Source organism: Euprymna scolopes, chromosome 1 (genome assembly GCF_053919585.1).
Source record: "Euprymna scolopes isolate OS-2025 chromosome 1, ASM5391958v1, whole genome shotgun sequence".
NCBI classification, from domain to species: Eukaryota; Metazoa; Mollusca; class Cephalopoda; order Sepiida; family Sepiolidae; genus Euprymna; species Euprymna scolopes.
Window position 1 is genome coordinate 115,326,716 of NC_136482.1, and position 19,893 is coordinate 115,346,608.

General features: G+C 31.0%; 1 protein-coding gene across 12 annotated transcripts in view; it reads left to right on the plus strand.

Annotated features, from left to right (window-relative positions):
* Positions 1-19,893, plus strand: part of LOC145266748 (uncharacterized) — a 141,504-nt gene that overhangs the window by 52,905 nt on the left and 68,706 nt on the right. For 6 of the 12 annotated variants that reach the window (XM_080122666.1, XM_080122833.1, XM_080123183.1 and 3 more), the window contains exon 3: positions 13,941-13,964. The exons of the other annotated variants lie outside the window; for them this stretch is intronic. In XM_080122666.1, the coding sequence (XP_079978792.1) occupies positions 13,941-13,964 (24 nt within the window). The remainder of the gene's footprint in view (positions 1-13,940; positions 13,965-19,893) is intronic. 12 annotated transcript variants of the gene reach the window in all.

Genomic DNA, 19,893 nt, shown 5'->3' on the forward strand with positions numbered 1-19,893 from the left:
ACTACAAAAAACTGTATTAATTTAAAACTGTTTGAAATTTGACTTGCTTCTCTAATCTATTTTAAACAAAATCTGTTTAATTTCTATCACTTGAAACCCCATTCATAAATGTAACTTCTGTGTATACATAAAACATTATTAGCCACTCAGTTTTGATTATTTATGACTAGCAAGTATCCCCAACATTCCCTGGAATGAATGCAATAGGCTTGAACACAAGTCAGCATTTTCTTTTTTAATGTTTATAATTTTCAAGTTATAAACAAAATAAAATATTTTGTCATTGTTGTTCATGGATGTTCAGCACGAATGCAGACCATGGCAAAATTACTTTACTCCTCTTCCTCCAACTCCAACAAATTAATATAACCATTGGATTCTTCATAAAATTTTACTTCGAAGAGGAAGTTCTTGATTTTCATTTTCTGACATAGATACATTGTGTGTAATGATTGTATTACTATCTTTAGTTTATTTTCATTTTTTTTTTCTAAATAAAGCTTAACCCTCATTTAAAAAAAAAATGGAGGTACAAATGTGTGTTTATATGAAAAAAAGCATTCTTTCATTTAAACATAAAATTGTTTTGTCAAAAAACATATTTGAATATATTTTTCTATACAAGAATAAAAGTAATCTGTTGAATATAGTTTGAGTATTTCTATTTGTAATATCTCATTGAAATTCTGTGTTTACTGTCTTTGTTCAACAATTTTTAACAACAATTTTTTAAAGATGTAATTTTTTTAAGGAAGACATTTAAAATATTTGTTTTGGTACTTTACATTATATTGCATTTTTAATTTCAATAAAATAGTCGGTTAATAGCATAACATAAATTTGCATGCCATCTTAAGGTGAGAAGCACATATCTCATGATTTTGTATCAATAAATAGATAAATCACACATCCAACTATCATTAGTTTTTTTGGGGGCACTTTTGGTTGGACACTTATGTTTCTGTGCTAGTTATTAGCTTTTATTTGTATCAGAAACTGCCATAGCATCAACACTTTTGCATCCAGATAAAGGAAGTATTTGGAGAGGTATATTTCAAGTCACTTGTCTTGTTCCAGGTGTGGAAATAACACATTTGCTACTGTGCCGCGGCGTAAGTAGCATTTAGAGACTTCAAAGGTTGTCTACTGGTGCAGGGTGTATGAGATCTGCCTTATGATAGCTAACTCCAGAAACTTACTTTTACTTGTTTGAGCACTGACAATTACGCAATGATCATTTTTTGGCATACAATATTCTTGATGGTCATAATGATATACTTCAGGACCTATCATTCTCTCCTGCACCAGAAAGAGATCTACATGGACACCAGAAGAAACTATTTCATCACTGGTTCGATTGAATCAAAGGAGGGCCACTAATCAGAATTCCTGAACTTTCAAGAGAGGTAATAAATACATAAACAATTTAGTAATTCAAGGTGAAATTGGGTATGACCTGAGCTACTGTATTGTCTTTTGTGTAAATTTCTACCACCTTTTCTCTATATGACAATTGAAGTATGCCTGTTTTGTTTTCCCAAATGAATTGAATAAGAGATTATGTATAATGAAAAAATAACACTTGATTATATTAAGTGAATTGTGATCGAATGCTTGGTGAAATGAACCTGCTGACAAAGTTATCAGTCCAATGGCTATCAAATTAATTTTTATTACTGTTTTAGAATAAAAACTACAAATCTTAGCAAATAAATAAACTGAATGCTTCAACTTCATTTAATGTGTCTCTTCCACATCAGATGTAGATTGCACGTTGGCCATGGTGGTGGTACAAATATATTTTCTCAATGAAGTTATCATTTACGTTAATTGTAATATGTCATTGCCTGAGGTTATCTTTAGCGGAATTATTCCAAGTCTTTTTCGGTCTGCCTTTTCTTCGCTTACCCTCGTTTGGAATGTGTATACATCTTTTTATCTAATCAACGCTTTTTTTTTTCTTTTCTTTTTACATGTCCACACCATTATAGGTGATTGCAACGCAAACTCCAGTTTGAACACCTTTAATTTTAATAGTAGTGTGTCAGAACTAACTCCTGTTACAGGACATATCACCAAATCCACCAAACAATAGCTGTGCCATTCATCTGAATCTTCAGGAAAACCAAGATAGTGAGAGCCTCGTATTCACTTGCATGTAACATGCTTATGAGCATAACTTTTGTAAACTCCATCTCAAGTAACAAGTTGAAATGAATGACAGAATAACATAGGAATAAACTCTTCAAATTGTGCCGTGCAGTTCGTACTTGCAAGATCAAATACAAGTTGCATTCTCCTCCCATCATAATAATAATCATCATTATATTTGGTTTAATGTTTTACATGCTGGCATGTGTTGGATGGCTTTTAAAAAGTGACTTTCAAACTAACCTCTGGTTAGGTTTCTTTGGAAGTTATTTCCTTAACAGAGGCAAGATTTTATAAGATGCATGCCCTTTCTGACACTGAGTGAAGTAACAAGGATCAGTGTTTTTATAGAGATATCATCTCTAAATGATTGCTTACCAAAGTTAAATAGCAGTCCACCTGGCCATAATATCATTAGGACAGAAAACTGATTCCTCAGCTTCCAACTTCTTCAGACCATCCACAGAGAACTCTGTAGAGGGCTTGCTTTTAATTGGATGAGCAAATTATCACTAGTAATTATTTACTGGAGATTAGAAAAAAGATTATACTTTTCGGTGTCTTTTTTGACTCTGCCTAGATTGCTTTTCTGATGTTACCAGACTACAGCATATTCCAAATAATCTACATGTTGAGAATTCTACATAAAATAGGCCGGATCTGTTTTCAACTGAAGAATACAAGAAAGTTTACTGCTAGCTGTCTTTTTTCATTTCTCCTCAACTGTTTCTAGTTTGTTAGCATGTACTTGGTTGGTGGACCATTTGGGAATACCAGGTGCTGTATGTAAAATGCAGTCCTAGTCAACTTGCAAGCCAAGGAACAACTGTGAATCTGTAAGTACAAAGAATATAATAGGTAGTCATCGGCTGTTTGCTGTAATCTGTGCCAACAAGACTGAATTCTGAATTACGTAGTATAAAAATGAATCTGAAATGAAATGCTGGAAAAAATGTCAAGCTTTAATGGTTTTTGATTGGTTTAATTTAAAAGTTACCAACTTATTACCACAAACATTGTTAATTTGACTAATAATATTTAAAGAAGCTTGAAATGCTTTGGTAAAAAAAAAAATAACCAATCTCTGCAATAATCTTCATATTCGTTAGAAATTATTTTATTGACCATTTGAGAATTACTATCATAATTCAATCCCGTTGATAGAGTAAAAAGTGAACCATAGGTTTACTTTTGGCAGCCATGTAACTTATTCCACATTCTATGTATGATTTATCTGACAAAGAATTGCTGTTTCTAGGTTGGAGGCTATCCATCTAATACTTATCATTGGCTATTTTTTTTTTTACTTTGAAGTGGGATGTTTTTAGTTCCTTATTAAGTGCTTTCATGCTTTTTCTGGAGTGAATTCTAAAAAAATATCTAAAGACTAAATAAAGTTCATTTATTTGTCGTTCCTGACTTAAGCTCCTCATTAAACTTATGTAATTTAAAATATATAAAATGTAATGCTAACAATATGTAAAGATAGTATAGAACTAATGTTGTTGGCAATTAAAAAAAATGTAGGAACAAAATTATAAGTGAGCAATTGTCATTGTTTTATTTCAACTAAAAAAAAAAAAAAAAAAAAATTCTTAGAATTGCTATTGCTATAATCCAAAGAATCCTATAATTGAGTATGATGTGGTCACTGTTTTTTTTTTTTTCTTTTTGCTAATTCAAACTTGTCTAACAACTAAAACTTCTGTTTTATTTATATTGTGTATTTTCTTAAAATTTCTAAACCACTGATCATACTTTTGTTTCATGGTTTGATCTTTTAATTCATCTTTAATTATCATTACCTCATATAGACTATCATTTTTTAGCATTTCTTTATTAAATACATTAAATTGTAATTATTCATAATTAACCTTCAATCATTTGTGCAAAAGTATTGAGGTTTGCTAGCATTTTTAAAGTATATTTCAAAACAACCTATTGTATAAAATTACAAAAAACGTTTATGCTTTTAGCAAAAAATATATTTAAATTAAAAAGAAATTACCATCACTGTTTCTTTATCTTAACTCGAGACTAAATTAAAAATTGTTCCATTTGTTTACACTAGTGAACACATTGGTTGGAGATGTTTTCATATGGTCATTTTATGAGTGATGAATTCTGAGATTGATGGATTTTTTTTTTTTTTTTTTGTTTAATTAAAACAAAATGATACAAACATTTTACTATTTTTGGTGATTTTTTTTTCTGCACATTTATCAAGAAAAGACTTTATTTCAATCTCAGAATGCATTGTTCACTGTATAACTTGAAATATCTCCAACAAATGTGTAAATAACTGAAACCATTTTGAAATTAGTTTTGAGTTAGCATAGAGAAACAATGATGGTAAGTTCTTGTATTAAACATTTTTTTTGTCCAAAAAACATTGAATAGTTTTATGACATTATTTTTCAAAAGTGCTGACCAATATTTTTGAGGTTCACCTAAGATTAATTTGCAAAGTAAAGTACATTGAGAATTCAATCGATTACACTTCTTAGTTGACCTGAATTTATAGTTTTATTATTTTATATTTTCAACTCATCTTAAATTTTATTAGCTTGATTTTGCAAAACAGAATTTTTTTTTCATTTTAAAATTGTCATATATATATATATTAATTCCGATGAAATATGTTTACTTGAATATGGTTTATTTTTATGAATTTCATTGCATTTTCTTTTAATGTAGTGATTTTTCTAACCCTCTGAGTTAACAAAACTTCTCCATTCTTGTTCTTCTGCCTTACTAACACTTTTGCTTCTGGCTATTTCTCATTTGGAACATGCAATACTTTTAGCAAATAACACAAGACTTTTTAAGTAAAAGTTAATAACACAAAACGATAACCATATTTTACTTTATTAAACAAATATCTTTGAAATGGAAAAACTAGAAATACATTAACAAAATGGTACTTGGGTTTCAAAAACTTAAAACTAGAACAGATTTGTCGCAAAGGTTTTTTCAGATAAAGATTGATAATTTGTATTTGGTCTACTATTAACACCTTAGGTGTCATTCACAATATTTCGGTCAGTGTAATTTCTGAACTTCTTCAGATGCATCTTTTTTTAAAACTCTAGAACTTGAACCACATTTTGGACTGAACCTTTTATTTAATCCATATAGGTTGTTTTCATGTCGTCAGCCATAACCAGGTTAGAATTGATTGTTTTTATTATTCTTAGTTATAATGTAAAGTAAGAATTGAACCTTCAAGTTTCAGAAAACTAAAGTGATTTTTAACCAATGCTTTTATCTGTTTAACCATATGTCCATGTAATTGATTTCCTAACACTACTTAATTTTCATAATTTATTATCAAATTTCTCTTTGTTTATTGAAAGACGATACATTTTTGTCAATTTAGCAGTTTATTACTAACCTGCGTGCCCAGCGGTGCCTGGGTGAGCAAAAAAAAGAAAAAGTGATAGTAGGCAGGGGGGGTTTGAGCCCCTGATGCGAAAGTGGAAAAGAAAGTGATAGAAAACCTGACGTCTTACCCCGACTCCATGACGCGACCGGAAGTGTAAAGGGTTCAAATTAAACGTAGTCAATCAAAAAGATGACTTGCAGAAATTGTGTTGCTTTTAAACCTCTCACAAAGGTCGTTTTAATGTGTGTGTGTGGGGGGGGGGAGCAGCTCCCCCTCCCCCCAAAATGGAGCACTCTAGCAGTATCTAAATAAATAGTAAAAAAAAAGCTTAAAAATTTGACACGCGCTCCTCAAAAGTGTAAGTTGTGAGAGGATCGATTGTTATCATATATCTTCTTGAATTACCTACGAGACATCTCAGATGTCTTCAGTTTGTTTCTCTGCATAAACTGATATGAGGATACTTCAGGATACACCTAAAACCTGACCAAATATTCAAAATAACTTAATAATCAAAGCCTACACAAGATCTGTACGGCACAATCACGTTGACACACCGGTTCTCGCCAGATCATCGACGTTAAGCAATATTAAGCCTGGTCAGTACCAGATGGGTGACCATTTTGGAAGGCTAGGCGCTGTATATACCTTCTTGAAAGGTTGGGCATGGAGCCAGCACCCTCACCCTGTAAATAGAACTCAGTCGCTACAAAAGCATCTACAAAGTTGTAGATGGCTTATGCCCCTCCAGGGGCTCAAAGGCTACGGATGGACACAAGATCCCCGTCAACACAATCATACACTGGCTCGTACGAGGAATGGTGGACCGTTTCCTAGTGATCTTATAAAAAGTAACAGCACTTTGTTTGATACACCACCAGACCAGATGAATTTTTGTCCTGGAATCCAAAAATTCAGAATAAAAAACACAAATATACACTATAAGCACAATTCAGTAGCCAATATGACTGAGTAAAATTAGTGTTCTTCATTGCTTAAGTGTTTGAGAGGTGAATAAGAATCCTAATTGAACCCTCGGATAACTACATATAGAAATCAAATGTTAGACCCAGAAAAGGGGGCTCTTGATTTCTGAGGCTTTATTCAATGAAATGATTTAAAATGAATTTTATTTACAAGGAAGTACCATTTTCATGATCTCATAATCAGAAAGACATGTTTTTACACGATCATATGCTCTTCTTTTTTTTGTTTGCATTATCATGTATGCATTTGTTGTGCAGTTCTTTATGTGCACGTTTGAAAATGCTAGTTCTCATTTTTACTTGTATATCTTAATTTATATTTATATAGTTAGGTATATGTAAATTTTTAATTAATTTTGTGACGTTCAGGGTTATATATTTTAATGTACAGGATTAATTTCTAAACTAATTGATCATTATGAATTCTGGAACACATTTGCGAGTTGTAAGGGTGTGTAATATGGGCTATATTTAGTTTAATGCAAGGATAAAGTTAAAGAGGGTGTATAAGCCCTTTGTGAAAATTCAGATTCCTCAGACTTTTGTGAAATTTGAAGAATAGGTATTTGACATCAATTAATATTTACCATATTTTAGTTTTGTTCATATTTTAACATATTTTTAAGGGCATTATGTTGGAATAACTTTCTATTTAAAAAATATATTTCAGATTTGTATAAAATTTGATCGATAATTATTAAAGCAACAAGTTTATGACTGAGCAAATGTGCCAAAATATCTTAAAGATTTAGATTGGTCTAATTAAAGTCGAAATTTCAATCAAAAAGAAATGTGTGTGTGTACACAACTGACGGCTCACGGAATATGCCCCTTCAGCCTCTTTCAGCTGTTTTACAAGGAGGATTTGATCGTGTGATCAGTACTTACCAATGTTTGATCGAAGTAATCACTACAAAAGGAGATATTCCAACATACTAAAGGAATTTTTACTATTACTATTTAGTCTATTCACTCCCTCCCCCTTTTTTAAAAATAAAAATAGGCTTTTTTTTTTTTTCTAAGTGTGTGTGTTAATTATTCATAAAATATACTTTACAATTTAGTGTGTTCGTGTGTAGATGTACATCTTATAGATAGATTAGCAGGTGGTTTATATAATTTTAAGTGGAACTGAAACTATATACAAAAGATAAAATTTTTTCTTTTTTTTTTATACATATATAGATATAGGAGGAATGCTTGCATATTCCAGGTTCATATCCAAGTTTCAGGGGAGCTGATTAATACCAGTAATTAATTTATCACTAAAAAAAATACAATATATATAGAGAGAGAGATTTTAAAAATATCCTTGTCATTGTTTCTCTGTAATATGCAACCACATATAGATTTTGCAGTGATTTCTTTTTTTTATGCAACATAAAAATATAAAATATTAAATGTATTTTCCTTGACTCAACTTTTCATAGTTATATTAGAACTATCCGGCATTGCTTGTGTCCATAAAAAACTAAATAGATGTTAGTGTTTACCTCCATAAGAGACTTTTTTAATGTAAGGAGTGAAAAAATAAGGAAGATTTCAGCATGCTACTGAAAATACTATATAGAATTAACAATGTTTCCAGAACATTACTAAAACTAAGTTTCTTCCGCCCATTTTCTTTGTAGAGAAATAACAATAGTTAATAAATGACAAATTAGATTATTTTTCAATTAAAAAAAAAAATGCAGACGCGTTTGTTGAGCTGTGTTAATGCTTAACATAATAGTCATGTTTACTTCTTGATAACATTCAATGATACAAATGGTGATTTCAAAGAATGGATTTTTTTTTTTTTTTTCAAAATTTTAGATATTTTTCTGCAGTTATGCTGATTAAAAACCTACCAAGTATATAGTTGTACAGTTTTGAAGTTTTTGCTGGACATACACGCATATAAATGGACAACTGCTCTTTATATAATAGAAGATAATTTTCAATAGTTATTATAAACATTTCTTTATTTGAAAACCAAACTTTGATTTCATTTTGTAAATTCTAATAATGAAAAATATAAGCTAGATGTTAGTAAAATAAAAACTAACAAATCTAATTATTTTTGATCAGATTGTTATTATGCCGTTTGCTCTATTAACTTATTCCCTGCAGTTAAATATGTTAGTAAAATTAGAAACTAAAATCCAAAGAAAGAATTCCCAACCATTATGTTCTCTTTTTTTGCAATTCTCAGTATCAGTATACCCCAGTGCACATCTGTCAGAAATTTACTTCTGTCAAAGAGACACATCCTCACTCTCTGACACGCAGGCATTTTATTTGAAACACTGACTGCATCTCATTTGCATATTTCCTCCAACTGTCATTACTTCACGTGACCACCAGTCCATAAATAGCAAGAGCGGCCATTTTTTTTTTTTTCTTTATCCCTTCCCTGAAACAGATGGCACGTTGTACGAGGTCAGGTTTGTACTACTTTTTACTAACAAAAATGTCAACATCCTTTGTGTTCTACATTTCTACATCCAGGGTAAGTTAGTAAATGTGTCAGGAGGGCCACATTATATGGTAGTGCAAACTGGTTCCATGCTATCTCTCTTCAATGACAGATCCATGATTAAATGGATATACAATGTAAAATTTGACCAAAACTATTGCAGGATTTGTTGAAAGCATTACATTTTCTCAGTATAGATGTTATACTAAATACAAATTGGTTATGCTGGTATGGTTGTGTGAAGGGTTCATTCTCCTCTATAAACTGTTGCAGAAATCTTGAATCCAAGGAAGGTCGGCAAGCCAAGGAAAACTTTGAAAGCAGTGAATAGATAAAACTGTGAAGAGTGGAAGTTGGAGACAACTGACTCTTGAAAAGTGAAGATTGCAAAATATCAGCAAATGTCTGATTTGTGAACAATGGGAAAAGTGACGTTAAATAGATCTTTTTATTATATTTATTGGCAATAGTTGTACAGTTTTGTTCCTTTCTGAAAACAATGTTTCTGAAACTATTTGTTCATTTTGCTTATTTTTAGTTTTTGATGACTTCTAAATTGTTTTGACATTCTAGGTATTTTATATAAGTTTCAAAGTATCAAACGGTTTAGTTTGCAGGTTAAAATTGTTTCATTTTATTATTTTCAAGAAATAGATTTAAAAACTTTTAGAAAAAATAATTTTCATGGTTGGAATTTCAATCAATCTAGATTTGATCATGATTTTGTGATTAAGTAGATAATCAGATTCTTGTGCCTCATTTTTCCAAATCCTCTCCGCCTTTGATGAACTCCCAACAGTAGAGCTTACGTTTGTAGTCTTGAGTTTGGTCTGATTTTGTTTCTTCTCCATGATGAGTTGCCAACATTGTGAACACAATATATTAATAATTCTAATTCTTTCAATTACTGTTCAAATAATTCAGATTCTTTGGATTACTGTTCTTCTCTCAGTTATTTTCAGTTTCAGCCTATCTGACTTGTGGTGCAACGGATAAAAGTGTTAAGTAAGTTCTAAGTGGCAGTTTTCTAAAGGTTGAAGATTTAATCTTCATTGCAGGCGATACTTAGAATAAAATAAAAAATTAGCTAACACTTCTATCCAGTTATGACTGATGGAACGAGAACAATCTACCCTCATAGATTAAGTAAAGTTCCAGATAGATTCCAAAGTTGGAAAATATGCACATGAAAAAGATTGGTGGTTACATTGACCAAAACATAAGAATAACACATGAGAATAGTAGTTTGAATAATACAAATTGTCAATCCTCATCTAAAAAAAAAATTCTGAAAAACCTCAATAATATTCAAACTTTACTGTTTTATCAAATTTTTTTTCATAACCATTATGACAACTATAAGCAACTGCAATCCCTTTTCATTGTGTTGATAACGGAAAAACATTATTAGATTATTCATTTTTTTTTTTTAGTTAGATTGACCCCCTCACACTCTCCTTTTTTTTTTTTTTTTTTTTTTTTTGTTGCACAACAATTGGGTGGAGCTGACTACTTCCTGAGCCAGTACATCTCTAATCATCAAAATCACTTTTATAGATCACCTTGTTCAAAATGATAAAAAAAAAACCTAAGGAGATGAGTGACGTTTTTTATGACTGGTTTCCATAGCAACCGCATCACTTCAGCGACTACTGTTGCTACCAATTCACTGCTCTCGCAAAAAAAGGGAGTAACAAGTGAAACAGAGGGAATGAAAAAATGAAAGGGAGATAATTGGGGAGATTTTATTGAAAGCAGACGAGTGCTGTACATTGTTATTACATATGAGTATGTTATGTTTATGGGGGCAAAAAAATAAGACTGAAATTAAACAAAGAAGTGAATTTACTGAAAGCCTGGAAAAATCATGGATTACAATAGAAAAATGCAAGCATGATTATGGTTAACCTTAAACATGGAAAAGTAAAGGACTAGTTGTTAAAACTGGAAAAGAAAAGGTCAAGATATTTTCGTAAAAAATATAAATTTATAACTTAAAATATTGCAGCATTAAGAATTGATTATATAATGTTATAGATTGAATTTTTAAAAAAATTCTTAATGCTTCAATATTTTAAGTTAAAATTTATATTTTTTATTAGAATATATTGTCCTTTTCTTTTCCAGTTTTAACAACTAGTCCTTTAATTTTCCATGTTAAAGCTTAACCATATTACTTTTCATGCTCGCGTTTTTCTATTTTTATATAAGTGAACTCGAATGCTTTGATTTCAATAGTATTCAAATAAACAAATAATTACGTACACTATAAAGAAATTAAAAAAAAAAAAAACCTGGGGTCTGATTACTACCATCAAAAATATTACAAATATTAAAATCAGCTGAGTGTCTAAATCTATGGTTCATGTCAAACTATTATCCCAGTTTATAAATAAATGAAAATTATAACATCAGTTGCAAGAATTCAGCATAACAACAAAAGTTTATGCATACAATTGCTTCTGAGACCAATTCGTTTATCTCTTCATTAGCACTGATTTCTGAACACCAATCAGTAGTTGACAAAAAACTAAATTTATACGAAAGATATATATATTTTTTTTTTTTTTACACAGTGATCACCACTTATCAAGGCCCGGAAGCCACTCAGGGATAAGGGCTATTGCAAGTACATTACGTTAGTGTGGAGATTTGATGAAGTGTTTAATTAAGGGGGTGGTTCATTAGGAATTTGTTAACATTGGACTTGAAGACATCCAAGTTATAGTCCGGAGGGAAGCAGGCAGACGGAACAGAGTTCCACAGGCGTGCAGTTCTAAGAAAGAAGCTTTGTTCATGGAATCCACGTTTTGATTTAGGCACAGATATAGTGGGGGAAATTTTTCACAGTGGATTCAGCTAGACGGGTGTTTTTCGTGAAAGATTGGCGAGGGGGGACCAGAGATTGGAGTTCAGACGAGCACCTGCCATGGAAATAACGATAAAACAAGGATAGGCTCGCAACGTCTCTTCTGTGGGAGAGAGGTTGCAGGGTAGAGAAAAGGGCATTTTCTGATTATTATATCTAAGACATAAACAGGCTAATAACCATTTGATGTAAATATGACCAGATCAGTATTTTACACAAATTTACAGTAATCATTTGAAATGATTAATTTTTTATCCATTAATAATTAAATTTATATTAATATTAAATTATTGATACAATTTTCATCTAAATTATTTGTGGACTAGAATAGTTGGTGGTAAAAAAAGGTACTTATGAGATTGTTTTTTGAAAAAAAAAAAAAAAACAATTCAACTGACGTGAGTGAAAGAATATATTGTTCAATAGTACATCAATATAAGTCGAGTTTTTATTTGACTTTAAAATATTTCACAATCTTCATAATATATTAAAATATTTAAATTAAAAAGAACGTTTTTTTTTTCGTTGTAAGTTTATTTTTTTAATTTTTTTTTTTAAATTTAGATATGCATTTATCGATTTACATTTTTACTTTTCAGGCTAGTAAATAAGTTTATTATACCAAAGAAGTTTTATTGAAAACTATTCCGTGCAATTGCAAATATGGTTTGAAATAATTAATTCTAAATTTTCTGACTATAGTATGGATTATCTGAGAAATGGGAGTTATAAATTGAAATTATAAAGCTACTTTTTTTTCCATTTTTATTTATTTGGAGTATTTAAAACTGGCAGAAATACAGAGGCAGTGTTTGTTTTATTGTTGTTTTTAAGTATATTTTGTTTTATATTTTTTATTTTGCTTTTAATGTTGCAATTATCTTAGATATTTACATAGTGATAAAAGTACAATATAGTTAACATTTGATAACTTGTAAACTATGAAAAACACCACATAATTTATGTTAAAATCATTAGAATGAAATTCTTTACCTAAATCACTTATTTTTAATTGTTATAACACGCCTTCTCAAATCTGTCTTTTCAATAAACATTTCATGGTGGCCAACAACTGTAGTCATAGTCATTAACTTTGGGCATCAATTGATGAAAAGCCAGATTTTATAAGAGAAACTGTGGGATAAACTACATAGGTAGATAATTTCATTCTGATGTATTCGATATAAATTTTGTGTTTTTGTTTTACAAATAATCAAGTGTTTACTATTCTGTACTTTTACAAAGTAGTTTCCCCGTATAATCTGGAACCAAATTAAAACCTAATATTAGAGAAAGTTGTTTATTCTTTTAAAGATATTTATTTTCCTTTCTTTTATTATTGTTAAAACTACCTTGCATTTGCTCGTAATAATTGTGGTTAGTTTATCAAGGAAAACTCTTGATATTTTTAATATAATTTCGGTTATTTTTTTAATATATGGTTTAACATTAATATGCAAATTTTGTTTAGTTTTTTGTGCAATGAATTATATGCATTCTACACGTTCACTTCAAATCTACGTATAAATGTACTGTTTTGCTTTTTTAAAATATTTTTTCATTGAATATTGAAAATCTAATTCACTTGTTGTATTAGAGTAAATTTGAAAAAAAAAACAAAAAAAAACATTCTCATAAAAAATTTGTTTTAAGTATTACATTATTGAAGAATGTTATTCATCCAGCCATATTTGCACATATCTGCTTTTCCATTTTTTTCTCTCTATTTCCATAACTTTCATGTCTCCAGTTATAATATCACATACCCATTTTACATTTGTTTTTCCACAATCAAAATAAAATGCATCACAGCCCTCACACAACACGACAGCCATCAACAGGAAATCTTAAATGCTAGTTTTACTCTCCTTTAGATTCTTCACTAGGATACATCTGACCAAGAATATAAACTGGAGAGCCTAAAAGAGGGTGAAACTAGAATCAAGAATCTCCTGGCTGTCGTGGTGTGTGGTATGTGGAAAAACAATTATATATATTTCACATTCCATTCTATATCCATTTTATATATAGATCATCTATGTAACTCTTTAAAACAAAGATGTCATGGGTCAAAATCCTTATATTTGTCAGATTCCACGACACCACGATTACAAGGTAGTACTTCTTTGAACCAAGTTATTTGTAAGTGTTCCCTGTATCTTGTGCTGCAATGTCTGCTATTATTATTGGTCTGCATGTTAGTCTTCTACATCTCTTGCTTTACGTGTGCTCTCTCTTTCTCTCTCGGTCTGACTTCTTTCCAGTTTTTTTTATGATAGTCTCATCCGCTTAGAACATGTGTGGCATGGGGACTTGCTTGCATTTAGATTCTTTGACCTGCCTTGCTGCCAATCATCATCTCGCCTCTATTATTGTTATTGATCAATCGCTGCATGGTAGACACTTCATTGATCTACTCGTGACCTCATAGTACTACCACTACTACTACTACTACTGCTTTCTCCATTACTACTACTACTACTACTAATAATAATAATAATAATTTTACTATTTTGTCAGATCCAAAACTTGTCCGAATTTTAAGCGAGCACTTAATTTTTGTTGGAGATTTTTAAATAAGTAATCATTATTTGCATTGTTTTCTGCACACTTGTATTCCTCAGTGCTATTTATTTTTTACCTGTTTCAGTCCATGTGCCATGCTGCATACTTCAGGTGTATTTATTCATTCACAGTGATGTCGAGTTATACATGGCTTTTTGTGAATTTAAAAAATTGCCGTCAATATAAGCAGTTCATTGGATTTGCATATGTAGCAAAGATCAGCCTATGCAATACACAAATAACCAACACTCACCTTATTTGAAAGGGAGATGTTGTAGATAAAAAGATGCACCGGAAGACAGCTGAAACATACTCAGGAAAGACAATGATCCAAAGTAAAATATTGCAAATAATGGACAAACCTTTTTTGTTTTTCTGTAAAGATGAAAAAGTAAAATTGTTCATCTCTTCAATGGATTGGTGATTGAATTTGGTTTCATCTGCAACTTTTTATTTTCCTTGACTTTTGCTTTTTTTTTTTTTTTTTTTTTCTATGTGTGTGGTGTGTTTGTTTTTTTTTTTTTTCTTTTCATCCGGTGCTTCAGAGTCTGTGCATGAGTTGATGTTTGCTTCTGCCTCTTTTTTTTTTTTTTTTTTAAACATCAGCGAATGATGATTGCCTGGGGAGGGTTTTTATTTTTATAATTACTTAATTCTTCATTTATTAATAAGGAAAATAATTAAATTTGCTTGCCTCAACTGTTTATTAAAAAAAAAAAAAAATGAAAGAAAAATTTCTTTTCAAACTTTATTTCTATACATTTTTTTTTTTTTTTTTTTTTGTGCGTCTCCATTGTGTATTCGTCCGTCTCTTTTTGTTTGCTTGTCTGTTTTTGTTCTTTGGTTTGGTACTCTTCTCCTGGTTTTCTCTCTGTATATTTCTTGTCATTTTGGTTGATTGGATTTCTGTTTAGTTCTGATATGTTGGTTGATTTTGTTTTCTCTTTGAATCATGTCACAAGATTTCAATGCAAAAAGCGTTTCTCATGTTTATAGAAAACACATTTTTATGATCAGTTTCAAAAACAAACTGTCTAGATAAAAACTTGGAATTTTTTTTTATTGATTGGAATAGGGGATACTCAAAAATGCTTCATAAATGTTGCCTATCACACACACACATATATATATATATATATATATATATATATATATATATATATATAATCCTTGCAATGAAACTAGATCTCATTCTTTAAATTTTGTTTATGAAACCCTACTCAATGTCTAGACCTGCATTTCAATGTTCTTAGTCAAGTGTTTTCTATTACATCAAAAACGCTATTAATTTAATGAGAACTTGTGAAAAATGGAGTCTTGCATTATACCATTCAAATGTCTGTCTTGTCCGTTTTTTTTCCTTGTAATACACCATTACTTGAAACTGATATTTTTGTTGGCTCGTGCTTTAATGTAGTGGTAGCTTTTTAAAATGTGTGGGCTTTTTTTTCTTTGTTGTGGCTTCCTGTGTGCTAATCCGGTTATGGTTTATTCAGCCTCCCTCCCCCCTTTTTAAAAAATTTTTTTTTTTTAAATTTAAAATGATTCTGTATTAAAAAAGGATAAGACACTGTTTTAGGAATGATGGTGCTTGTCCAGAATTCTCCATATATATAAAAAAACAAAAATAAAAAAATCTGTATGATGTACATGTCAGAGACTGAAAGAAAATATCATGCACCAAAAATCATGTAAATTAAGTGATTGTATTTTTAAATAAGAATATCAACTATTATGGCTAAATAAACACTGACGATATTGTGACACCTTCTTATGGTTAGACTGAAGGAACAAGAGAAAGAATTCCAAATAATTCAAACTTGTAAGATTTTAGAAAGCCATTCTTAAAATGGGGACATTAAAAAAAAAAAAAAAAAAAAAAAAAAAAACTCCAGTACACTTAAAAATGATTTTCTTTATTAAAATAAAAGAACTTAATCAATTTATATGATTTTTGGAATGGAATACAATATTTATTTCCGGTATGGGCATATACATCAGACCTTTTATTTTTGTCTTTTAATATAGGGGAAATTCTAGATAAACACTGAAAAGATCACTCAATACAAAGAAAAATTGATTTTAAGTTTATGAAAAGTATTTCTTGCAACCGACCCTCCTCTATCAGTCTCGTTTTTTTTTTTTTTTCTTTTTTAAAAATTTATTTTACTTTTTTACAATGCTAATTTTTTGAATGAACATGCCAATGTTAATTGTTAAGATCTCTGTGTATTTAGATAATAAGTCAGTGCTTTTTTTTTTTTAACTTTTAAATTTACTTATTTCTTTTGCTATGGATGCAAGATTTGCAAAGGACTGAGTTTGGTGAAAGATTTTAGTTTCAGATGTGCAAGTTGTTATGGACAAGCATGCTCGATTGATGGTAGACCCCAGGCACTCATCCGGCCAGGCCATGACGAGTTAGAGGTGGTAGCTTCCTTTTGCTATCTAGGAAACATGTTTTCAGCTTCTGGGGCTATGAACTAGTCACCAAAACACTAGTGAAAACTGTCTGGATAAAGTTTTGTGAATTGCAACCACTACTCCTCTCATGTACGTCTTGTTGCCATGCTTATAGATTCTGTTTGTAGTGTAATGCTCCATGCAAATGAGACTTCTACTTTGTCTAAAGTAGACCTGATTGGACAGATTTGCAATGTGGAGTCACAAGATATATTAACTGTATGATCTTAAAATTTGTGGAACAGCTTGTCCGCATGGCCATTGATGTTGTTAATAGAAAAAAACTTTGTTAGTATGAAAACGTAGCACACTCTAGTGGTGGCATCAAGGTAGCTCAAGATTTGGAAATCCTTTAGAGATGAGGTGGGGGGGGGCTGACCCTGGTTGAGTAACTTAAGCAGAAAGGTCACATGCCATGGAAGCTCGCTGCAGGTGATCATCATGACCAGTTTACCTGGACAGGTGTCCACCAGTAAATGATGCCTGTAAATTATGCCCTTCAACCATGTTAATAATAAAAAAGAAGTGATGTGATTATGAATGTTGGCATGTGCGTGTCTATATTTGTTAGAACACTCAACCCTAAATATTGACTATATTTGATGCTTGAATAAAAACAATGTTTTATTTTAATATTAATTTCAATAAATAAAACTGTATTTCAGTTAGTCCATGTTTACTTGCCTTTGAATTGTATTTTTTACTTGTGGGGAAAATAACTAGCCCAAGACAGATCTTCTTGGCATACTGCCAACCACAAAGGGGCTAAAATTGCTAAATCTGCACACATTGAAGAATCCAAGAGGAAATGTACTATTAGAAAAGACAGGCAGTCAGCATGTTTGCTACAAAATCCTCCTACAGGTGTCCCACGTGTGGAAGATACTCCAGAGCTTGAATTTGTCTAATATGCCGTCTCCTGACCTACATTTGTCTGATAAGCCATCTCCTGACCTACAGAACAATTGCATGATCATGGTCATCTTCACAAGTGATATACGAACATCATTTACTTGCCTACACACAAAAGACAATATTTTTTTTCTTTTCTTCAAAATTTAGACATTGCAGGAAGCTGATAGTTACGGAAATGTGCTTGAACGTCCCATTGGTCTAATCAGGGCCCTGCATGCTTTTCATCTGTCCAATATCTCATATGAATTGTGAAATGTCAGGACTGGGGATATCTGGCATTTAATTTTGCAGTGAATAAAAAATAATGTTCACAAAATATCTAAGTGTTGAAATGATGATCTGTTTGCATTGCCAGAGTTTCCTATTTGCTTACCTCTCCCATAGGGACAAAGTTAGACATTGTAGTTGTTTTTTTTTTTTTTTTTTTTTTTTTTTAAGATGGAAAATCTAGCTACACAAAAAAGGAGCATTAAAAATGATTCAGTCTAATATGATTGTTCTTTCTTTAATAACGACAGAACACTTTGAATTATTTATTTGAACAAAATATAAAAATATCACATGAACAAATTAGGCATGAAGTCAATCAAAAGTGTGGGGATAATGGATGTTGTTTGTCATCCTTGATCACAAATCCTGAAATTGTCTATCCTACACTTAACTAGAACTATCTTCATCACCACAATACCACATTCATTCCAGAGGTTAAAAAAGTTTTATTGACTCATAAATATATTCAAAGATTTCATTGGCAAGGGAATAGGGAAACTATAAAACAAAAATTGGTTAGTAAGACCCTCTCAACCCTTTCTAAATACTAGATCACCCACTGTTTTCCTGTTTGCCAAAACCAAGCAGGTTAATTTCTAAGTGGGAGTGGGATCCAAGTGTGGGAAAACAAGAAGGGGGGGGTGAAGAGTGGATGGAGTCCTTTCATAAGTGCAAATGGGGAAGAAAGACCAGGGAGGAAAAGAAATAATAATGGGGAGTGGGCATCTTGAAAGTTTTCTATTGCCAGGGAGGGGGAAACTCATTCACTTGACTAGCTAAAAAGCTACAAACTTAAAAATTTACCAAAGGATTGGAGTCTGACAGAATCTTGAACTGTGTGTGCCATGCTCAGGCAGGGAGCACCGACTCATACTTGACTCCTTTTCTCACACATAAGCTTGCCACACTTATCCACCATCTTTCAAACTCTGAGGAATGTAATCTTTTTCTATCACATCTGATCTTGACCTTCAGCTGGTGCTTGAAGAATGCGATCAGATCCTGATCAGCAAAAGATTCAATCACTTGGCTCACTTTCAGGCTTGACGTCCATACTATCATCTGCACTACAGCCAAAATTGTGAGAAGCAGATACTACACTTTGAAATATTTATTTGAACAAAATATAAAAATATTACATAATAAACAAATTAGGCATAAGGCCAATCCAAACTGTGAGGATAATGGGTGTCGTTGGTTATCCTTGGTTTCAGATACTTAAAATTGTCTATATTACTCTTAACTAAATATCTCAGTCACCGCAATACCACATTTACTCCAGGGTCTGTCCTATTTAAAATAAACTCAGATTTGAAAAATGTTTTATTGAAATATTTACAGTAATTACATTTCATTGACGAGTAACTTTGATCACAAATAAAACATAGGATCAAATGTAATTTGAATACTATTCTTGTCTTAGATATTTCACAATGTTTCGACTGGTAACTTTGAATCTGTATAAGTTTCGATCTGGACTATTTCATTAAACCATAGCAGTAGATTGTTCTCATTCTGTCTGCCATAATCAGGGTAGAAGTACTTGTTATTCTAAGTTTTTACTGTTGTCATAAAAAAATGTAAAAAAAAAAACAAGATACCTGTTTGTTCTCGAAATGCACAGAGATTCATGACTGAATATTCACTGAAACAATTATCCAATTATTTAAACCAATAAAAATACCCCCCATGGTGTTGTGGTTGCAAAAAATCCCTTTTCATTCAAGTGATTGTGTTTTGCTATTTCATTTACCGATTGTAAAAATCAAACATTTTTTAAAAGAAATGATTGACATACATTCAGATTTTTACAATTTTTTTTTTGTCTTCA